Raw genomic sequence first — 24,120 nt, 5'->3', positions numbered from 1 at the left:
CAAATAATTTTCATTTGTTCAAGTAAATTAAACGATGGTGGTGCGAAAACAAGTAGCAGGATTGATGAAGTTTTCTGACATAGTATTCATTCCAGTAAACTCTTTTAAGTCAGTCATATAAGGGGCTACCTCCTCTGCTTGCTCATAAAGCTGGCATTGCATCCCAGAATTCAGGCTGAAAGTATTCTTTTTGGTTTTGCACTGCTGGTTAGCAAACTCCTTAAAAAAAATCACATTTAAATAATTCTGAAATAAATCACATATATACATTTAAACAGTACTTAAAAAACTTCCAACACTATGCTAACAAACTGTTAAATAAATATTTATGTTCATATATAGATATCCATTTAACTAATATGTGCCAATAACTGCTAGTGGACTGGTGCCTGTGGACACAAAAGCATAGTTCACAGAGGTCTGCATTTTATGATCAATGTGCACTTATTTAGATTTTAGAACAGGAGTTCAAACACGATTGGATAAATAATCCCAGCCACATTGTTTTATACAATACTTTCTCCTCTGGAAACATTATCTTAATTATGAGTAATACTGATCTTTAAAAATTATTTCACACAATTAATCCTAGTGCCTATGTGCTGGACTATGTATCTATTCCCTTATTATCAATAGTCTTCATAATAATTATTGGAATCAATAGCATTTTCAAAAATATGTAAGATGAGAAAAAAGTTTCACTATAAGGTAGTGGTATAGGTATGGGAATTCAAGTTTCTTAGTGAGGTCTCAAATACTGGGCACATGTTACATTTTATCAGACACTTTAAATTGTAAGGTATAATTCTGAGTGAAGAGGAGGAGAACCAAGATGCTAATAATCTTGCTGAATACTTTTACAGGAGTACTATACTCCTGAATCAGAGCAGATTTGAATATTTTCACCTAAGTTTATTAGCAAATTAAAGCAAGTATATAAAATATTAATGAGCTGATATTATTGCAGAGTTAATATATATCATTTTAATAATCTACATGTTATTTTTAATGCAAAAATAATGTTCAACCAAACTGATTTATTTGCTATTTTTTTTTGCTGCTCTGAGAACTTTAGAAAAATCAAATGTAACGTGACCCACAAAGAGGTGGCACTGCCTTTCTCTTAAACTTGACACAAAATATCGGCTAAGTGACAAAAGCTATATCTGAGTTGATTTACAGTTTCTAATCATCAAAGCGTAATAACTGATGAAAAAGCAATATCCTAGAAAGCAAGATGCTAAATCTTTACCAGACATCCTTAGCATGGGCAGTCATCATTAAAAAAGAAGCACAGTTAAAAATTATGATATATTTTTTCAAGATGATCTCAGCCAGTGGTAACAGGTGCTTTTATCTACCATTTCAACACAGTGATACAAATAAATCAAGGTTAGGCACTTTTGGTCCATTAGAGCAATGTGTCCTTATAGCCAAGGTTTACGATCCTATACTATAAATTCCTTCAAGATACAATATAGTTGTTTTTAAATGCTGTTTTGACTTAGTTTTGAGACCCTGGCTAAAGGCCAGTTTCTCTTCTGGAGCAGCTGAGTCCACAAACCCAAGCACTTCCCTTATTGGGCTTTCACACTCAGGGTCACTATACTCCTGCCCTAATCACCCCAGGGCCAGGTAACAGACAACCAGGAACAGATCCTCTGCCATTGAGCCCATAGAAATTATTCAAATTAGCCAGTTCTAAACCTGCTTGCCTTGGCCTCATCTGTTCTTTCCTGCAGAAACCACAATAAAGGTGTTTGCTCACTGGTCCCCCTTGTCCCTCTGCCTTGTGACTGACCCTGGTGCTTCTTCCCCTGAGAGGTTCTGTGTGGTTTGTTGTGTTTGTCCAGGGAACTGTGAGTACAACAAACTGTAAAACTCTTTCCATTTTCTCTCTTTTTATCTGAATCTAGCCTCACCATATCTCATACAGGGTAATACAGTTAAAACACAAGGGTATGCCACATATTTATTTTCGTCAAGAAATAATGCTAAGATCAACTGCTAATATTTCTTAATTAAAAGTAATATGTAAAATAGGAAGAGCAACATTGGTTTTAATGACCCTGATGCTAATTCCCTGCAATAGTTCTGATGACTTTTGTAGTCATAGTGCATTTCAACTGCCAGGATGCTACAGTTGACCTTAGACACATGCAAACTCTGTATAAGACAAAATTATTGGCAGTAGAGTGTTCACCAAGCTATATCAATTGCTGTGTAAATGAGGTGGGATATTTTAAAAGAGAATATCTTTGGATTTACTAAAGGCACATTAAATTATTCAGATTAATCAACCCATTAAAAATGCCACCACAACTCTTTAAAAGCATTAAACAGATGAAACTATAGCAAAAAAAAAAGTCCTGAGACAATTTTTGAATGAAAGCTCATAATGAGAAAAGCAGGTAGAATACTGGAGCATCAGTACTTCCTCTGTTCTAGCCAGCATTTACAGTATCCCACACTTGGGATTTGGAAAGGGGTACCCGTCATTGATCTGGGATCCCAAAGGAGTACCCCCTCAGTGTAAAGGTGAACTGTATCTGAATCCATGCTCTTCCTCTCAAAGTCACAGGACTCTAGAGAAACTACTTTGGTCATAAGTAAAGCAAGAGAAGAAAAGAAAAAACTGTTCCTGAGAACCTGTGGCCTCAGACCATAGATTTACCTCAAAGAACAAATACCTAGGGTAGGCCATAAACCCTGCCCTTGGTTGAAGTGCTTACAATAAGTAATGCTATCAGGCACCTGGAAGAGGCAAAGGCAAAGTTTCTCCATGGAAGCCCCATAACAAAAATTTTCACAGGCAATTACTACAAGCAGATAGAGAAACCAGACAACACACATAGGAACCAACAGACATACACATGTCCGATGGCAGATACTGGAATTATCATAAACATACTCTGAAATAATAATATCTACCATTCTTCAAGAAAACCATGACAAACTTGAAAATATCAGCAAGAGACAGGAGGTAATAAGAATATAAAATGGCAGACTTAAAAAGAACTAATTAGAACTTCTAGACATAAAAAATACCTCAAAATAAAAGCCCTTGGGCATGTACAGTAGCTGGTTGAACATAAGAGAGAATTTATGAAATATCAGGTAGATTAGAAGAAACTACAGTACAATGAAAGAAAACGGTGGAAAATGAAGAAGGTGAGAGAAAAAGAATACAATGTAAAAGTCTAATCAGACTTCAATCAGAATCCCAGGAGAAAGGGAGACACAGAGAATCATGCAAAGGAAGTATTTGTTTTGTTTTTTAAATCAATCTTACTGGGATAGAATTTTGGAAAATAAAGTACAGCCATTCTGAGTATATAGTTTGGTGAAGTTTGACAAATGCTTATACCCATGTAACCATAATCACAAGTAAGATACGCTCTAAGATACACTCTATCACGCTAAAAAGTTCCCCCATCTCCTCTGCAGTCACTGCCCCAGCCCCCAATCCCAGATTTAGGCATTCATCAAACTGTTTTGTCATTATAAATTAGAATTGCCTTTTTCAGAATTTCATACAAATGTGATAATACATTATGCACTCATCTATGTCTGGCTTTTTTTAATCTCATTTTTTAAATTAATCCAGGTTGTTGAATGCATTAGTAGTTTATTCCTTTTTATTACTGAGTGTTTATCCATGTACCTGTTGATGAACACTTGGTTTCTAATTTCACCTATTATAAATAAAACACTCATAAATATTTGTATACAAGTTTTTTGCATAGGTATGTTTTCACTTCTCTTGGGTAAATACATATGAGTAAAATTGCATATTCATATGGTAAATATGTTTAGCTTTAGTAAATTATCAAACTGCGATTACTGAGTTTTATATTTTAAAAAATAATCTGAATACAAGTCCTTTGTCATATATACTAATTGCAAATCTTTTCTCAGTCTTGTTTTCATTTTCTTAATGGTGGCTTTTGAAGAGCAGAAGCTTTTAATATAATGTAGTATACTTTATCAAGTTTTTTCTTTTATAATTTGTTCTTATGTCCTGTGTAAGAAATTTTTGCTTATCATAAGATTTTCGTCAAGAGGTTTTATTGTTTTCCTTTCTATGTTTAGGTGTATCTTCTCATCAGGTCATGGGATGCTTCTAAGATAGACTCTATATTAGGCTATAAAACAGGTCTTATCAAATTTAAAAAAATCAAAATCATAGCATGTATCTTCTCAGAGGAAAAATCTAGAAATCAATTCCAAGAGGAACTCTCAAAACTACACAAATAAATGGAAATTAAACAACCTATTGCTGTATGATTTTTGAGTCAATGATATAATCAAAATGGAAATAAAAAAAATTTTTAATGGAATGACAATGTGACTCAAGCTCCCCAAATCTCTAGGATACACAAAAAGCAGTACAAAGAGGTAAATTCATAGACTTAAATACCTACACCAAAAGACAGAAAGATCAAACATTAACAACCTAATGTCACATCTTAAGGAACTAGAAAAAGAACAAACCAAATTAAACTCAAAGATAGCAGAAGAAAATAAATAACAAAAATCAAAAAACAACCAAATGATATGGAAACTAAAAAACAATACAAAGGATCAACAAAACAAAAACCTGGTTCTCTGAAAAGATAAAAAAAAAAAGAAGAATTGATAGACTACTAGCTAGTTTAACCAGAAATAAAAGAATTCAAATTAGCTCAATCAGAAATGAAAAAGGAGACATTACAACTGATACCACAGAAATACAAAAGAGCATCTGAGACTACTATGAACAAATCTATGCACATGAACAAGAAAATATAGAGGAAATGGATAAATTTTTGGAAATATATTACCTCCCAAACTTCCATCAAGAAGAAATACACATCCTGAACAGACCAATAATAAGTAGAAAGATTCAACCTGTAATAAAAATTCTCCCAACAAAAAAAAGCTGAGGACTAGACAGCCAAATTCTACCAGACTTATACAAAGAATAACTGGTACCCATCCTATTGAAACTATTCCATAACATCAAGAAGGAGGGAATCCTGTCTAACTAATTCCATAAAGCCAGCACTACCCTGATACCAAAGCTGGGTAAAGGACATAGCAAAACACCCAGAAAACTTCAGACTGGTATCTGTCATGAACATAGATTCAAAAATCCTCAACAAAATGCTAGTAAACGCTTACATGGTAGTAATACTGATTGGGTGTTTTGGGGTGGGAGTGAGTAAACTCACAACTAATGGATGCGGTGAGCATTGTATGGGGGAAGGACACACCTCTAACCCTAGCTTGGGTGAGGCAAAGTCATACCTGTAACCAAAATGTTTGTACCCCCATAATATCCCGAAATAAATAAAAGGCTAGTCAACTAAATCCAATAGCACAATAAAAAGATAATTCATCATGATCAAGTGGGTGCTATCCAAGGCATGCAAGGATGGTTCAACATATGCAAATGAATAAATCTAATTCATCACATAAAAAAACCCAAAACAACATATGATCATCTGAATAGATGCAGAAAAAGCATTTGATAAAATCCAGCATCAGTTCATGATAAAAACCCTTAACAAACTAGGCATAGAAGGAACATGCCTTGAAATAGTAAAAGCCATATATAACAAATCCACAGTCAACATCATACTGGATAGAGAAAAGTGGAAAGCATTCCCCCTAAGAACTGGAAGCAGACAAGGGTGCCCACTTTCACCAATTCTATTTAACACAGTATTGGAAATCCTACCTCAAGCAATCAGGCTAGAGAAAGAAATAGAGGGGGCATTCAAATTGGAAGAGAGGAAGTCAACCTATCCCTGTTTTTTGATAATATGATCAAATACCTAGAAAACCCTAAAGACACCTCCAAAAGACTCCTAGAATTGATAAATAAATTCATCAAAGTCTCATGAAACAAAATCCACATACACAAATCAGTAGCATTTCTATATGCTAATAACAACCAAGCTGTGAATCAAATCAACAACTCAATCTCATTTACAATAGTTGAAAAAACAAATAAACAAATAAGAAAAAACCTTGGACTATACTTAACCAAAGAGGTGAAGGATCTCTATCAGGAGAACTACAAAACACTGATGAAAGAAACTGCAGATGATACAAACAAATGGAAAAGCATTCTATGTTCATGAATCAATATTGTGAAAATGTCCATACTACCCAAAGTAATCTGTAGATTCAATGCAATTCCTATCAAAATACCAATGCCATTTTTCAGAGAATTAAAAAAAAAAAAAACAAAAAACACCTAAAATTCATATGGAACCAAAAAAAGCACAAATAGCAAAAGTAATCTTAAGCTAAAAGAACCAATCTGGAGGCATTATATTACCTGATTTCAAATTATACTACAAGGTAATAGTAACCAAAGCAGCATGGTACTAGTATAAAAGTAGACACATAGACCAATGGAACAAAATAGAGAACCCAGAAATAAAGCCAAACACCTACAACCAACTGATCTTCAACAAAGCAGAAAAAAGTATATACTGGGAGAAAGATATCCTATCTAATAAATGATGCTGGGACAAGTGGTTAGCCACATGGAGAAGAATGAAACTGGCTCCCTATCTCTCACCATATACAAAAATTAATTCAAGATGTATTAAAGCTTTAAGTGTAAGACATGAAACCATAAAAATATTGGAAGAAAACTTAGAAAAAACCCTCACCATTGGTGTAGGTAAAGAATTTATGAGTAAAACCTCAAAAGCAAATGCAACAAATCCAAAATAAATAAATGGGATAATTGAGTTAAAAAGCTTCTGCAAAGCAGAAGAGATAATCAACAGAGTAAATAAACAACCTATGGAATGAGAGTAAATATTATAAGCTACAGATTTGACAAAGGCCTAATACTCAGAATCTATAAGAAACTCAAATCAGTAAGATAAAAACAAATATCCCCATTAAAAAATGGGCAAAATACATGGACATTTTTCAAAAGAAGAGAAATGGCTAAAAAACATATGAAAAGTGGTTAACATCACTAATCATTATGGAAATGTAAATTAAAACTGTAATGAGATACCACCTTACCCCTGTCAGAATGGCCATTATCAAAAAGTCAAAAAACAATAGATGCTGGTGCAGATGTGGTGAAAAGGGAATGCTTATACTCTGTTGGTGAGAATGTAAGTTACTACAACCTCTATGGAAAACAGTACACAGATTTCTCAAAGAACTAAAAGCAGATCTACCATTCAATCTGGTAATCCCACTACTGCGTAGCTACCCGTAGTAAAATAAGTTATTTTATAAAAGACACTTGCACCCATATGTTTATCGCAGCACAGTTCACAATCACAAGGAACCAACCTAAGTGACCACCAATGGATGAATGAATAAAGAAAATGTGATACACACACACACACACACACACACACACACACACCATGGAATACTAGTCAGCTATCAAAAAGAATGAAATTTCTTTTGCAGAAACTTGGATGGAACTGAGCCATTATCTAAAGTGAAGTAACCCAGGAATAAAAAAGCAAATACTGCATGTTATCACTTATAACTGGGAGGTAAGCAATGGGCATGAGGGTAAGCATAATAATAAAGAGTAACTTGACACTGGAGACTCAGAAGGGAGAGGGTGGGAGGAAAGTAAGGGATAAAGAATTACCTACTGGGTAGAAAGGATACTACTCAGGTGGTGGGTATATCAAAAGCTTAGATTTTTCTACTATCCAATTCAGCTATGGAACAAAAACCCACTTATACCCCCTAAATCTATTTAAACTAAAAAAAGAGAGAAAGTGATGATAGATAACTTAGGAGACAAGGTCACAAAAGGTGCTCTCTCTTGGATTGTTTGCTTTGTGGCAAGACAGCTGCCATGTCATGAGGACAATCAAACTTCTTTTTGGAGAGGCCATGTTGCAAGGAACTGAGCTTTCTTGGACATAAACAGAAAGTTAAGTCTTTTGTCAACAATCATGTGGATAAGCAGGGAAGTAGACCCTCTAGCCCTCAACAATTTTCCAGATGACATTTTGATTGCAACCTCACGAGATACCTTGAGCCAGAGTTACCCAGGTAAGTCACTCTAAAAATTCTTGACTCATGAAATTATAAAATAATAAATGTTGTTTTTAAGACTTTAAATTTTGGGGTAATTTGTTACACAGCAATAGATAACTAATGCAGTTCTAGAGTCAGAATTGGGAATTGAAAGACAGAAGGCATTTCAAAAGAAGAATCAATGGTATTTGGTTGTTGAAAGAGGATGAAGACAAAAAATGAGTCAAAGATGGCTAGTGTTTTATATCTAGTAATTAGTGAAACAGTGGTATCAATAACACATAAAAGACTGTTAAAAGTAGAAATCTATTTGGAAGATGTAATGTTGTAAATTAGTTTTTTTTTTTTTTTTTTTTTTTTTTTTTGAGACAGAGTCTCGCTTGTTGCCCAGGCTAGAGTGAGTGCCGTGGCGTCAGCCTAGCTCACAGCAACCTCAAACTCCTGGGCTCAAGCAATCCTGCTGCCTCAGCCTCCCGAGTAGCTGGGACTACAGGCATGCGCCACCATGCCCGGCTAATTTTCTATATATATTAGTTGGCCAATTAATTTCTTTCTATTTATAGTAGAGACGGGGTCTCGCTCTTGCTCAGGCTGGTTTCGAACTCCTGACCTCGAGCAATCCGCCCGCCTCAGCCTCCCAGAGTGCTAGGATTACAGGCGTGAGCCACCGCGCCCGGCTGTAAATTAGGTTTTGGAATGTAGAAATTAGAATACTAACAAGATATACAATAAATGTCCTATAGACAGTTACAAAATAAGTACAAGTATCAGGTAAGATGTAGAGCTGTAGGGGGTGTGGTAAAGAATTCAACAAAGAGATGATAATTAATACCATATGAATGAATATCTTTTTTATAAAAATAATTTAAGAAGATCAGAAGGCCTAGTTCCTTTGAAGCTTATATGTGAGCACATAAAGATAGAGAAAAAGTAAAAGAAAAATTATTGAAACAGCTGGATAAAATCAGCTTGATAAAACATATGGAAGAAGAGGAATAGAGAAAAAAATTATTTGTACTTTAAATACAGGTGTAGGCATCTAAAACCCTTTAAGGGAAGGGTTAGGGGGGAGTTGGAGGGAGAGAGAGAGACAGACAGACAGACACTAGGCAGTTTTTTTGGAAGCAGAAATTATAAAATTTTTTTCCTCACCCCAAATGGGTGAAATTGAGAGCTTCAGAAGAAAGAGATTAGTAATTCAGCAATGACACTAATAATGAAAGTCTTGAACAGTGAAGATCAAATCAAAATAATCTCTGTGGGAATTGTTGCATCTTAAAAGCAACAAATGCAAATATATTTCATTATATAAACATGTGTTATTACAGAATTTTAAACCAGAAATCATTAAAGATGTCATTTACTATTAATATTAATTTTTGGTTACAAATGTATTTATGTTCCAGTAAATATGGTCCTCCACAATTCTTACTTACTGCTGAGCTTTGAATCTCTTTTTCTGTAGCTTATTTCCTCCCTTAAATTCTCAAGCTAGATCATTATGCTTATTCCTAAAATATATTTCTCAGTATTTGAAAAATGGGTTTGAGTAATTAAGGAAGCTTTTTGTTATCTTGATTTAGCTCTTCAGAAAGAGTTTTACCAAAGATAGATGACTTTCCACTCTAGTATCACCTTGTTAATACCATAGTAGGTACTATTGTCATTTAGTGATTGTACCAAATAATGACAGCTACTAGAATTTCATGTTGAGATTTACTCTGTATATTTTCACAAATAAAAAAAAGGATAACTTTTTTTTTTATAAATATAGCCCATCTGGTTTACTATTATTGATATAGTTCTCTATCTTCTTTTACATTAATTCAAGTCTTCTTTCTCATCTCTACTCTCTGTTTTAATCTTTCGCACGTGCCACATGTGGGAGTACCTTTCTTTTGTACTTATGCCAGATCTCTGCCTCAGTTTATGTTTTGGAGGAGAAATAATTCATGACAATTATAGTTTTGTATATAATTGAAGACAGAACTGAAAGAAATTTTCTTTCTTACAGTATCAATAGGTTTTTTTTTAAAAAGGATGAATCATTGTAGAGCATTTGAAATAAGATTTAGTTATAAAAATTCAAAGACATTTATTATAGAAATTAAGGTGTTTATTAGTCAAATACATTTAACCTTATATTAATATATTAAAATACATATTTATGAAATCTAAGATCTATATAACTTAAAATCTAAAGACAAATTCAGCAAAGTAGCAGGATACAAAATCAACACACAAAAATCAGTAGCATCTCTTTACACTGATTGTTGATCTATCTGAAAATGAAATCAAGAAAATAATCCTATTTACAATAGCTCCTGAAAAAATAAAATAACTAGGAATAAATTTAACCTAGAAGGTGAAAGATCTCTACACTGAAAACTATAAAAAAACTGATGAAAGAAATTGAACAAGACACAAATAATTTGAAAGATATTCTATGTTCATAGACTGAAAGAATTGATATTGTCAAAATGTCCACAATACTCAAAGTGATCTAGATTCAATGCAATCCCTATCAAAATTCCAATGACATTTTTCACAGAAACAGAAAAAACAATTCTAAAATTTGTATGGAACCACAAAAGATCCCAAAACAGCCAAACCAATCTTTTTTTGTTTGTTAGGTTTTTAAAAAAATTATTTATTTATTTTTTGAGACAGAGTCTCATTTTGTCACCCAGGTTAGAGTACAGTTGTGTGATCATGGCTCACTGAAACCTCAAACTCCTAGGCTCAGGAAATCCTCTTGTCTCAACCTCCCGAGTAGCTAGGACTACAGGGCATATTACCACGCCCAGCTAAATTTTAAATTTTTTCTAGAGATGAGGCCTCATTATATTACCGAGGCTGGTCTCCAACTCTTGGCCTCAAGTGATCTTCCCACCTTGGCCTCATGGAGTGCCAGGATTAAAGGCATGAGCCACTCACTGTACCTTGCCCAACCAAACAAATCTTGAGAAAGAAAAACAAAGCTGGAGCCTTTATACTAGCTATCTTTAAAATATACTACAAAGCTATACAAATCAAAACATCATGGTAAGGGCATAAAAACAGAAATAAATTCACCCATTTATGGACAACTGATTTTCAACAAAGGTGTCAAGAACACACAATGGGGAAAAGACAGTCTGTTCAATAGATGGTGATGGGACAAAATCAATTCAAAATGGATGAAAGACTTAAACATATGACCTAGAATTGTAAAACTACTAGATGAAAACATAGGGGAAGAGTTCCATGCCACTGGTCTGTGCAATGATTTTTTTAGATAGATTGTCAAAAGAAGAGCCAACAAAAGCAAATACAAATGGGATTATATCAAACTAAACAGGATAGTTTTCCTTTGTTGCCCACCAAAGGAAACAACAGAGTAAAGAGACAACACATGGAATGGATGAAAATATTTGCAAACCATATATCTGATAAAGGATTAATATCCAAAATATATAAGGAACTAGCAAAAAGACAAGTAACCTGATTAAAAAATGGGCAAAGGATCTGAATAGACATACCTCAAAAGGAGACATACGAATGGCCAACAGGTTTAAGAAAAATGCTCAATATTACTAATAATTAGGAACATGCTAATTAATGAGCTATTGCCTCACACCTGTTGGAATGACTATTATCAAAAAGACAAAATATAACAAGTGTTGGCCAGGATATGAAGAAAAGAGGAACCCTATACACTTTTGAGAATGTAACTTAGTACAGTCATTATGGAAAGCAATATGAAGGCTTCTCTAAAAATTAAAAATAGAACTACCATATGATCTAGCAATACCACTTCTGGGTATACATCTAAAAGAAATGAAGTCAGTATGTCAAGGAGATATCTGCATTCCATGTTTACTGCAACATTATTCACAATAGCCAAGATATGAAATCAACTTACGTGTTCATCAATGAATGGATGGATAAAGATAATGTGGTATATATTATTAATATGGAATATTATTCAGCCTTTAAAAAGTAGGAAAGTCTGCAATTTGTGACAACATGGATGAAACTGGAAGACAGTATGCTAAGTGAAATAAGCCAGGCACAGAAAGACAAATACACCATATGATCTCAGCTATATGTGGAATCTAAAAAGATCGACCTCATAAAAATAGACAGAAGAATGATAGTTACCACAGCTTGGGGGAGTGGGTGATGGGAGAAGAGATTTTGGTCATAGGATATAAAATTTCAGTTAGATAGGAGAAGAAAGTTCAAGATCTACTGTACAACAAGGAGGCTAGAATGAAGCTGGGGGCCTTGAATTCTTAAATTCTGCTATGCTTTCTTTGCCAGTAGAAACAGTCCCTCCACCCTACTTGGGAAGGTAAGTCTCCTTTACCTGAGGAATTTGTAACAGGAGAACATTGCTTTGCAAAGGATAGGTGGTTCTCCTTAGGATTTACCCTATGCTCACTCAATGCTTCTAAACCTATAGCCAGACTTGAGTCTATCGTGCTCTAGAGGATGAACTATAAGAAATGATCTGTGGCCGGGCGTGGTGGCTCATGCCTGTAATCCTAGCACTCTGGGAGGCCGAGGCGGGTAGATTGCTCGAGGTCAGGAGTTCGAAACCAGCCTGAGCAAGAGCGAGACCCCGTCTCTACTATAAATAGCAAGAAATTAATTGGCCAACTAACATATATAGAAAAAATTAGCCGGGCATGGTGGTGCATGCCTGCAGTCCCAGCTACTGGGGAGGCTAAGGCAGCAGGACTGCTTGAGCCCAGGAGTTTGAGGTTGCTGTGAGCTAGGCTGGGCACTCACTCTAGCCTGGGCAATAAAGAGAGACTTTGTCTCAAAAAAAAAAAAAAAAAAAAAAAAAAAAGAAAAGAAAAAAAGAAATGATCTGTCAAGAGGTAAAATACACCAAAATGATTACATGATTTTGCCAGTTTTATATATGGAGAGAAACCTTGGGAGTGTATGTGAAAATGGATCCTATGGGTGCCAGATTATAGTGGAAAGAATAAAATGTTAGATTAGCCCAAATTTATCAATACGGGCTCACAAAATAGATATTCTGGAATCACTGTGTTAGCTTGAGTGTCTCAAGTTTGCTCAGTTAGTTCAATGAAATCTGTACTTAAAGGTGACCTATACTGAAATGTCAGAAGTTTCTTTTTATAGTGTAGAGCAGAGTTTCCCAGCCGTGACACTACTGACACTTTGGGCTAGAAAATGTTTTATAGTGGGAGGCTGTCCTGTGCATTATAGGATGTTTAATACCATGCCCGGTCTCTATATACAAGATGCTAGGAGCATTCCTGAATGTCTCCAGATATTGAGACAAATATTTGGGGGTGGTAGGGGAAAAGAGAGCAAAATCATCCCCATTTGAGAACTTCTGATGTAAAGGAAGTTACCAAAGGATTAGGGAGATAAGAAGGTTAGAGTGGATATTTAAAATGTAAAACCAGTTCATCCATCCTTCAGCTCTGTCCCTCAGAAGCATCCAGAGGACATTCTCTTCACCGAGACTGCAAGCCCAGAGAGTTCTGTGGTAGCTATACACTGTGGGACAGAAACAACAGTGGGAGTGGGACCTCCTTCCATAGAACTGGGATTCCTGAATTCAATGAAAGTGATTAGGATTCTCAATGGCAATGGCAAGGTAGTGGCATTAAATTTCAAAGACAATGTTGGCATGGTTACTGAAATGGATAGTAGAGTTAAAGCAGTAATCAGAAGAGTCTTATCTGCAGAGGTCTTTGGGTTTTGCTAGTTTGATCACTGTTTCTCAAACTGAAACAGATAAGCAGCCTACTAAAGTCTTGCTTGATTTACTAAAGTAGAAAAGCTCTAGATCTTGTGAGGTGCAGCCTGATCTGAATACTACAAGAGTTATGATCCTTCAACCAACTCTCACGTTTGGCCCCTTGAATGAAGGAAAATGGGGTGGAAGCAGCTCCCTTTGAAGAAGGACCCTGTTATACACCCATATATACTTCCTCTAGGCCTTTGCCTAAGGGTCCTGTGAAGAGTTGGCAGGGTGACTATGCAGTGGGAAAGAGGAAATCCAGACATTTTCAGGATTACTAGACATTGTTGCTGAACTGACAAATTTCTAGAGGCCTGAGAAATTGCACTGTGGTTCACCAACCAGAAAAGAGATTTTTTTAGGCCAGGTCATTAATGGAGTTTTGGTTTGGGCAGTCTCACAGTGGGCTAAGCATGTCCATAATCTCACCCTGTGGTTATTTCCCTGGTTCTGAGATGCATAATTGGTAAAGACACATTGAGCAATAGGCAAAATCCCCACATTGGTTCTTTGACCAGTGAAGTAAGGGCTCTTATGGTGTGAAAGACCAAATGGCATTTGATAAGGTAAAGTGAGTAAAGGAAAGGTAGAATAAATACTTGATTTTTTCCTTTATTCATATTTTTTCAGAATGAACTGGTTCCATATCACCTTCCAAAGGTGACCAAAGACTTTTTTCTTTATTTAATACCATTTTGAAGTTATGGATGTTTAAAATATATTTGATATGTTTCAATTTACCACAGATATTCTTTTTGATGCTCAAATTGCCCCCACATGGGCCAGTGAGAGCCTTCTCAAATTGGCCTGTAGGTCCTTTTGACATGATCTCAGTTGCTACGACAAAGTTTTCTAGGCTCATTTTATACTTTCCTTTTCCAAATCACTTAGCTCTAAGAAGTCCTGGTTTCTTTGGGAAACCTCACTGCAACTTAATGTGAGGTCTTGTTTTTACAGTCCACTGAAAGGACTGAGCTGGGAAATACACATTTTTTAAAGAGTAAAGCACATCTTGACTTCATATACTCATATTTCCAATTCCTATTTAGAATTATAAGTTTATTCAATTTGAATTTCTTTTCTTTTATGATAAAAATTTTGGTTCTTAAAGACATTCATATAATTACTCAACTGTTTTATCCTATAATTATGAGTTTCAGAACACCACCACCAATATTATTTCTAACAATATGACTACTATAAACACTTTCTAATATTTTGCACTTCCTTTTATTCTTAGGATTTATCCCACTAGGGATATAGAGTCTAATTGCTGTGTTTAATATCACTTGAAATAATTCATCTATGTAGTCAACTTCCTAAATAATTAAGTTAACTTATTTAATTTTACTTTTGATTCTTAGGTATTCTTTTTAAAATTTTGATTTAATTTGTAAAATAGTGATACAAACATTGAGATTATTCCAAAGTTAAGCTTATAAATTTACAAAACAAAGGTCATTTTAAAAAGTCTATCTCCTCTCATAGATTACCAATTTAATTATTTTTTGACTCACCTCTTCATTTTTAAAACCAGAAAAGTGTTTACATATATAGAGAATGTGTTTGTTTATATTCGTATATACGTACAAACAAACGCACAGGTGCACGCACACTCCCCACTCTTAGATAAAGGGTAGAATACTTAATATACTTTATACTACTTGTTTTTTTACTTAATACATTTCAGATATTGCTCCATGTGCTAAAATTCTGACTGGAATATGACAATGAATCTACAGATAGATGGGGTAGATAATGACATAATAATAACGGTATTCCAATCAATTAACATGGTCTATCCCTCTATTTACTTAAACTTTCCTAATTATTCTTAATAATATTTATAATTTTCAAAGAGAAGCCTTACATATTGTTAGATTTATTTCTAGGTATTTGATGTTTTTTGATGCAATTATAAATTTTACTATTTTTAAAGTTTAATTTTTGAAATGTTTGTTGCTGGTATGTAGGTATACAATTGGTTTTTGTATATTTGCCTAATAATTTGTCTACCAATTATTTTGGAATTTTTACATATTCAACCATGTTGTCTCTTAAGGATGACTGTTTTCTTTTTCCTTTCCAGTTTGTAACTCTATTTTTTCTTGCCATACTGCACTTATTAGGAGTTCAGTACAAAGATTAATAGTAGTAATAGTGGACTTCCTTGTCAACTTCTCAATGTTCAAAGGAATGTTATTAACATTATTTTTTTGCCATTAAGAATAATGTTTGCTGTAGAAAAATACCTTTACAAATTAAGAAAATTCTATTCCTAGTTTGCTAAGAGGTATTTTGAGGGGGGAAAAAATCCATGAATGAATATTAAATTTTATCAAATGTTTTTTCTGTATCTATTGAGAAGACCTTATGATTTTTCTCTTTTAATAAGTTAATGTGGTACATTATACAAATTAATTTTCTAATGTTGTAACAACTTTGCATTCCTGAGACAGAGCCAAATTGGTAATAATTTTTTTTTGTTAGTTCACTAATGCTCTTAGTAGATCCTTTTTTATAATTTGTCTAACATTTTTAGTTGTGGTGGAGGGTTGGTCCAAGTTGCCTAGCTCACCATTAACTGGAAACAGAAATTCTCTTTCATAATGAATTTATGAAAGAATGAATTTATAGTAAATACATTTCATTCCAGTATTCCACCAAAACTTCTCTTATAGTTAACAAAGAACATTGTATGGTGCCAAACCGAAAGGTCTATTCTCAATCCTCACTGTACTCAACCAATTAATAGCTTCTTATAAAACATAATGGTTAAGATTATATTGTTTTTACCCAAAATGAATTTGAAACCAGGATCTGTCACTTCATCAGCTATGTGACCTTGTACAAGTTAATATCCCTTGACCTCAGTTTCCCTATCTGTAAAACAAAATTATAATGTTATATTCTTTGTAGGGTTGTTGTGAAGATTAAGTACTTGAAAGTTGCTAAAGCAATGCCCACATTAAGTGTTCAATAACAATCACCCATTATTGCTTATTCCCTTTCTGAATTTTTTCAAAACGATTTTGTCTTGATTCCTATTTCTCTGGATATGCTTTCTTAGTGTCTTTCAGTGGAATCTTCCTCTTTCTAAACTTTACATTTTGGAACTAGTCCTCAGAGAGCTTCATTTCTTTATCTATATCCCTTTTCAAAATGTTCTCATCCCATGATGTATGTCAATGATTCACAAATCATATGTATGTCAATGACTCACAAATTTATAGCTCTTGTCGCAGTCTCTCTCCTGAATGCCAAACTTACATACACCATTGACTGGTTGATATCTGACTTAAATGTGTTTGGGGCACCTCATATTTAACATGGCTCAAAGCAAATATTTTTTAATTATCTCCAACTCTTTAAAACATAGGCTAAGCAACCACTATTTTTATACTTGGACTATTATATACTTTTTCTCCCTTCTTTTACCTTTGTCCTTCTAGAGTCTGTACTTTTTTTTAAAATAGATTTTTTAAAGAGCATTTTTAGGTTTACTATAGTCTATTCTTCATACGGCAAAGTCATCTGTTGGACATTTAAGTCTGATCACATCACTTTGCTTAAACCCTCCAATGTGATTACTATCTTGAAGCTCTTGAGCTTTACATCTCATTCAGTACAAAATCTCAAGTTCTTTCTGAGGAAGGGTCAGTAATGTTTTTCTTAAAGGAGAGAGCAACTATTTCAGGCTTTGCCAGACAAACAAATTCTATCGCAACTATAGAACATTATATATGGTTTACCACTATGCGAATAGTACTAAGATTCTAAATTGACATGTCCAACAAAAATTATTTTATTTTATGGAATATGCATAAAATTTACAAAAATATCCAGTATATGTTTTGGTTCATAATGCTTAATAATTTTATTATAGTTCAATAAATATTTTCTGAATAAAAATAGAAGGTTCAGAATTAAACATTTTTATAAAAAAGATTATTGCAAGGACATAAACTGTAGGTTAAATAATTTCTTCTGTAAAACGTGTCAAACAATTAATAGTGGACTTACTTTAGATTACTGATTCTAATTTCTGCACTTTCAGTAAGTTTCTTTGTTTCTTCTTTCCACCTATTGGCTGCCTTCTGTTGAGTCGCTAAGAGATGCCGCAGTTCAACAGTGGAATTTCGATTACTGTCTTCCATCTCTCTCAATTGAACTTCATACCCATGTTCCTTTATTGAAAATTCATGTTCCATTGTACTGATCTAAGGAATAAAATAAACACAGTATATTTTTCTTTTCTGTTATTTTAGGTGCTATACTGATCAATGATATACACAAAAGGAATTATTCATTGTGTTGTCTGAGGCATAGAAATGTTTGGATGAGAAATCAATGGAAGAAATCACAAGTTTATAATTTGTCTTTATCACAAATGAAAATTTATCCTATATTATTAATATAAATTTAGTGAAACTAGAATTATGTGAACTACAACTTTTTGCAACACTTTCCTCAAGACCTTAAAAATACCAGTAGGAAAAAAAGTATACTATTTAAAATAAAACTGCTCTCTTTATCTGCTATTATATTTGTTGCTACAATCCAAGGAAAGCATTCATACACTTAGTAACTGAGTTAGGTTTTCACTCAACTCACTCTTGATTTATATACTAAATTTCAAACTGTCTTTCAAAGGTTTTTGTAAAGTCAAAGAAAATTTTATACAGGAATTCCTTTAACACTTTAGTTGCAGTATTAATGAATGATGTATTTTTTTTTTCAGGAAGAAAAGACAATATAAAAATGATTTTTCAGGATCTCATTTGGAAATATCTTCAGTATATTTCTAAGAATTTATGTCATTATAGTAAAAGTACTTTAATGCAGAATAAACATACAAGTAAATGCTCTTTGTATACCTTAGAAGCTTTCTTGACTGGGGTTCAGGGAGAGACTTAAGCCTTAATGCTTTAAGGCATCCAATGAATAAGCCTTGTTTTGCATACATCTAGAATAGAACAATCTATTCTAGTGCCATCCTTGGGGCAATTGAGAAAACAGTTACAGAAATAATTTTCTGTGTTTTGTGGTTCAGATAAAAAAAATCCTAGTAGGGAAAGGCTGCAAGATGATCTGACTTCTTTGGTATAATCTCAGGCTACCTTTATCTTGCTACACTAAAGAAATATTATTATAAAGAATACCTATTTGTGATATTTTAAAGTAATGTGCTTTAAAAATGGCCACAGTTGGCTTGGCAACTAGTAATTTGTTAAATATGGCTACTTTCAAACTCAAAAAAGAATGAATAAGAGACTCAAATTTACCAATTCAAAAAACACCAAACAAAGCCCAACAACAAAATCCTTGGCTCATGGGAGCAAACTGCAAACATTCTGTCCTCTCCATTCCTGCTAAATGAACATGCTTCCTAAAACTCTTAAATTTGCTCTCTCAAATAGTATACAAGTAGAAATAAGACTGTAAATACAGACACTGGAAAAACAACCTTGGACATATTAATTTTCTATTGTATTATTGCGGTGCAAGCCAATAGTTTCTAAATTATTAGATTCCGCAAATTTAGATCTGAACCTACCTCTTCCTTCTTCTCTGCCTCAATCTTCACTTCCTCTGGAGAAGCTGGTTCTAACATCTTATGTGGAAAACACAAGTCCACCTTCTGTCAGTATCTGTTTCCTTCTCATACACATACCAAAAAACTGATCAAGGCATCTATACATTTTTAGAACTTTGCCTGCCTAGTTAACTCCCTATTACCACTTGGAAAATCAATTCATACTTTCACAAGCTTTGCTCTAAGATCTGTCATAATAACCTGGTCCCTGCCTATTTCTACAAGTTTATGTTATGCCACTATCTTCTTCTCTTTGTTTTTTTTCCACCACAGTGCCTTCTCATTCTTAGGCCCTTTTCTTATGTTGTTTCTTTTACCTGGAATAATCTTTCCCCTTCTGCTTATCTTAGTTATTTCTACTCAACTTTTGGAACTCGACTCAATTATTGCTTCTATGGGGAAATTCTCTTACCATCGATTGTGACAAACCAGGTCTCTCTAAGATTTTTTTTTTGTTGTTGTTGTTTGTTTTTTAAGAGAGGGTCCTGCTCTATTGCCAGGCTGGAGAACAGTGGCATGATTATAGTTCACCACAACTTTGAATTCCTGGGCTCAAGTAATCCTCTTGCCTCAGCCTCCTGAGTAGCTGGGACTATAGGCATCCACCACACTCAGATAAGTTTAAACATTTATTTTTAGAGATGGGGGTCTTGCTTTGTTGCCCAGGCTGGTCTCGAATTCCTGGCTTTAAGTGATCCTCCTGCCTTGGCCTCTCAAAGTGCTAGGATTACAGTTGTGAGCCACTGTGCCCAGCCAAATTATAAGCTTTTAAGGGGGGATACTATATTTGTTTTGTTTACTATCACATATTCAGCATCTGGAACATAATAGTAAGGTTATCAAAAAACATTTGCAGATTGAATGAATGATGGCTTTTAGGTGTCAAAAGTCAGTCTTTTAACAAATCCCAGAGTCTTTAGTCGATACACTTCCAAATGCTAAATTGGACAGGTCTCTGTTGGAAGGCTAAGGCTACAACAACTTGATCTCCTATTACAAAAATTCCATTAATGATAAAATTCAAAATGCTAGGTAAGAAAAAAGGTTTTATTGTTTCCCTCCCTTGTTCCTTTGTGTTCTTCCTCTGCAGAGAAACACCCACACGAGTAGATAGCAGGACTGCTGAAAACTGCTCCATTTTAAAATTTAATTAATTAATTTTATTTAAATAGATTTGGGAGTACGATGTAGTTTTGTTACATGGATATACTATATAGCAGTGAAGCTGGGCTTTCAATGTCCCCAGCGCCCAGAGTATTTAGACCACTAAGAAATGGATAGCCTTGGCAAAAAGAAAGGAAGAGTTAAGAAAGGAGAAAGCTGGGGCTGAAAGGAATGCAGTGGCTTTAAGCTCAAATAAAAACTTCATATAATAAATTGTTAAGGTTTGCAGCCAACTGACCTCCTAATATCTCACTGTCTTTATTTTGTTGGCTCCTCTTTCAGTTTATCTACTGAGGATCATATTCTTTTTCAAGGTACAGAAAAGAAGCAAAGTGTAGCACTAGGTTCCTATGTTGTCAAAGAAAGAATCAGTTACAAAGCAGCAATTTATCTGAGAGCCTTCCTCTTCCATAAAACAGAATCAAAGCTACCTACTTAAGAGGTTCTGTCCCTTAATTACCAATGCTTTGGGGAGATTTATGGGGTATAGATACACTTTCTGTCATTCTTTTTTTCTCCAAAACATAAGTTAATAGTATTCTGAAATGTTAAACATGGATCAAATGGAGTACCAGGTAGAGAGAATTCATTGATTCTACCCCCTTCCAATTATAAAAACCAAAACACCAAAACTATGTATATTGTAAAATTATGGAAAATACAAGACATTAAAAGGACAAATATAAGGTTCCTGCAATTCAATTCAGAGATAACCACTGCTAACTTCTACATAATTGTTCTTATTTGTGAATTTTTAATTTTTTTTAATATATAAAGGATTACTACATTTTTTGTTATATATATACATTTTAAACTTAGGATATAGCAATATAAAGGCATAACAAATTATTTGAAAATATAGTTTTAATGACAATTTAATACAATATTTTATAGATGGATAATTTGTTTCTTTCCATCCAGATATTTATATTGTTTCTAATATATAAATAATGCTACAATGAACTTATTTAATCATGAAATATTTTAATATTTTATGATTGAACTTTAGAATCTAAATATGTGCCATTTTATACTTTCAGCTGCACATTCACTCACACTGATAACTTAGCGGTAATTAACAGTGAGTTTAAACTTTATTGGCCATTGGTTTTTTTCTTAGTTTGTGGATTCTGTTCATCTCACATAATTTTCTGTTGGGTTACAAATATTTTTCTTTTACATTTTTATAAGCTCCTTATATAAGAATCGTCTTATTAGTCTTTTGTCATATTTATTAAAACTATATGTCCAATTGTTTCTTTTTCAAACATTTAAAAATGGTTTTAAATATTTAAAAAACTATATATTTAAATTTATCAGTATTTTCATTAATAATTTCTTCCATTTTTTGTTTTGCTTAGAAAATTCTTCCCTATCAGTTAAATATTCATCTACATTTCCTACTGTTTTTAGTATCATTACTAGTTTTAAGTTAGTTAATTCATATGAAATTTATGATATAAAGTTTATAATATGAGATGAAGATATAACATTTTTTCACCAAAGTACACTGACTGCTTTTTGTTTTCATTATGGGAATATTTTAGCATGGGAACTTTCAAGCATACACAACATAGAATATTACAATGAATTCTTGTATGCCCACTACTGAGTTTCTATAATCATCAAACTATCAAACTCAGAGCCACTCGTTTCATCTATGTTTCTATCCACTTTCCTTTGCCAAGATTTACCTTTCTGTCTCTTACAAGGGCACAGCTCATCCTGGAGTCACCACCAGGTATAGACACCTCCCGAGGCTCCCTCATGTGCCCATCCAGTCAGTAATCACCCACTTAAAAAGTGGGCACTACTCTGATCCTATTCTAATAGGTAATTATGCCTATTCTTCACTTTCAGATTGTGGAATAATAGAATTTAAGCTTTTTTATGTCTGGCTTCTTTGTTTAACATTATGTCTACGAGACTTATCCACTATTGCTGATAGAGTTCATTATTTTTCATTGCTGCATCTATTCCATTATGTGAATATATTATAACTTATTTATACAATCTAATATTGGTAGATGATTGAGTTGTTTCCAGTGTTTTGATTAAAACATCTATGAATATTCTTGTATACATTTTGATGAACATAAACATCATACTTGTTGGGTATGCATCCAGATTACTTGGCAGCAGATGTATGTATGTCCAGCTTTAAAAGTTGCTGCATTGTTCTCACTTATAAGTGGGAACTTAAATAATGTGTACACATGGAAGAAGAGTGGAATGATATAGACAATGGAGACTCGGAAGGGTGGGTGGGTGGGAAGGGGGAGGATGATGAGAAATTACTTAATGGGTATCATGTATGTTACTCTAGTGATAGATACACTAAAAGCCCTGACTTCACCACTATGCAATATATCAGTGTAAAAAAATTATATTTGTACCCCATAAATTTATACAAATAAAAGAAAAAAATAAATAAAAAGCTCAAAAAAAGATACTGCTAAATGATGGTTGTACTACTTTACATTTCTACTAGTATCATATGACAGTTTAAGTTGTTTTATATTTTATGTCTTTATCAATATTTGATATTGTCAGTCTTTAAAATTTTAGTCATTCAATAAATGTGTAGTGTTACCTTGTAGTTTTAATCTTTTGCCCATTTTTGGAGATGGGTATCTGTTTTTTCCTTACTAATAATTTTCTTATTAACTGGTAAGCGTTTTTATATCTTGGATATGGATCCTTTTTTTGGTTGTATGCATTACAAATACTTTCTCTCACTTTTCACTTTCTTAATGGTATCTTTTGATGACTAAAATAAAATCTTAATTTTAACAAACTCCAATTCATCTATCTTTTCATTATAATTAGTGTTTTTTATATGTTCTGTTTAAGAAAGCTTTTCCTATCTAAGGGCATGAAGATTTTCTCTTGGAAATTCCACTGTTTTACATTTTACAATTAGGTCTACAAGGCAGCTCAAATTAATCTGCATATATGGTAATTACAGGAATCGAGGTTTATTTGTAATGTATGAATCCAATTGATCTAGCATCATTTATTGTGAAGATAATTCTTCCTCCATTGAATTACAGTGGTGCCTTTGTTATAAATCAGGTGATTATGAAAAATGGTCTTGTTTCTGGACTCTATTTTGTGCCATTGATCCATCTGATTATTCTTATGTTAATTAACATAGTGTCTTAATTATTGTAGCTTCATATCAAGTCATAGTATCTGGTAATATGGTTCATCTCCTTGTTCTTCAAAGGCTTTCTACAGTTAAAGCATACAGTACAAATGACTTTGTATATAAACCTCTTTTTCATTTCAGAGCTCAAGTTTTTTATAAATAATTACATGTTTGATATCTGCAATAGGAAGCATTTAATAAATATATGTTGATATGAATTAGGTTGACATATGATTTCTTATGAGTCCCTGCAGCAATAAAAACCAAAATAAAACACTACCGCTCCACATCCTTACTATGAAACTGGAAGATGTAGATATTTATCCTAAAGAGTTAGTGCTACCTTTTACAAAAGTCTCATGGGATGAGAAAAGGTAAGCGAGATGTTTATGGGGATACCTTTGTTTCTTGAAA

The 24,120-nt window shown here is 33.6% G+C and overlaps 1 protein-coding gene across 2 annotated transcripts in view; it reads right to left on the bottom strand.

Moving 5' to 3' along the window:
* SCLT1 (sodium channel and clathrin linker 1) overlaps window positions 1-24,120 on the bottom strand; it is a 119,032-nt gene that overhangs the window by 22,841 nt on the left and 72,071 nt on the right. For both annotated transcript variants that reach the window (XR_001160833.3, XM_012791114.3), the window contains exon 18: window positions 17,819-18,015. Coding sequence is in view for 1 of the 2 variants with exons in the window: in XM_012791114.3 (XP_012646568.1) it covers window positions 17,819-18,015 (197 nt within the window). In the remaining variant the exon portion in view is untranslated. The remainder of the gene's footprint in view (window positions 1-17,818; window positions 18,016-24,120) is intronic.

The sequence above is a fragment of the Microcebus murinus genome, chromosome 15 (assembly GCF_040939455.1).
Source record: "Microcebus murinus isolate Inina chromosome 15, M.murinus_Inina_mat1.0, whole genome shotgun sequence".
NCBI lineage: Eukaryota > Metazoa > Chordata > Mammalia > Primates > Cheirogaleidae > Microcebus > Microcebus murinus.
This window is presented reverse-complemented; position numbering and strand designations above follow the sequence as displayed.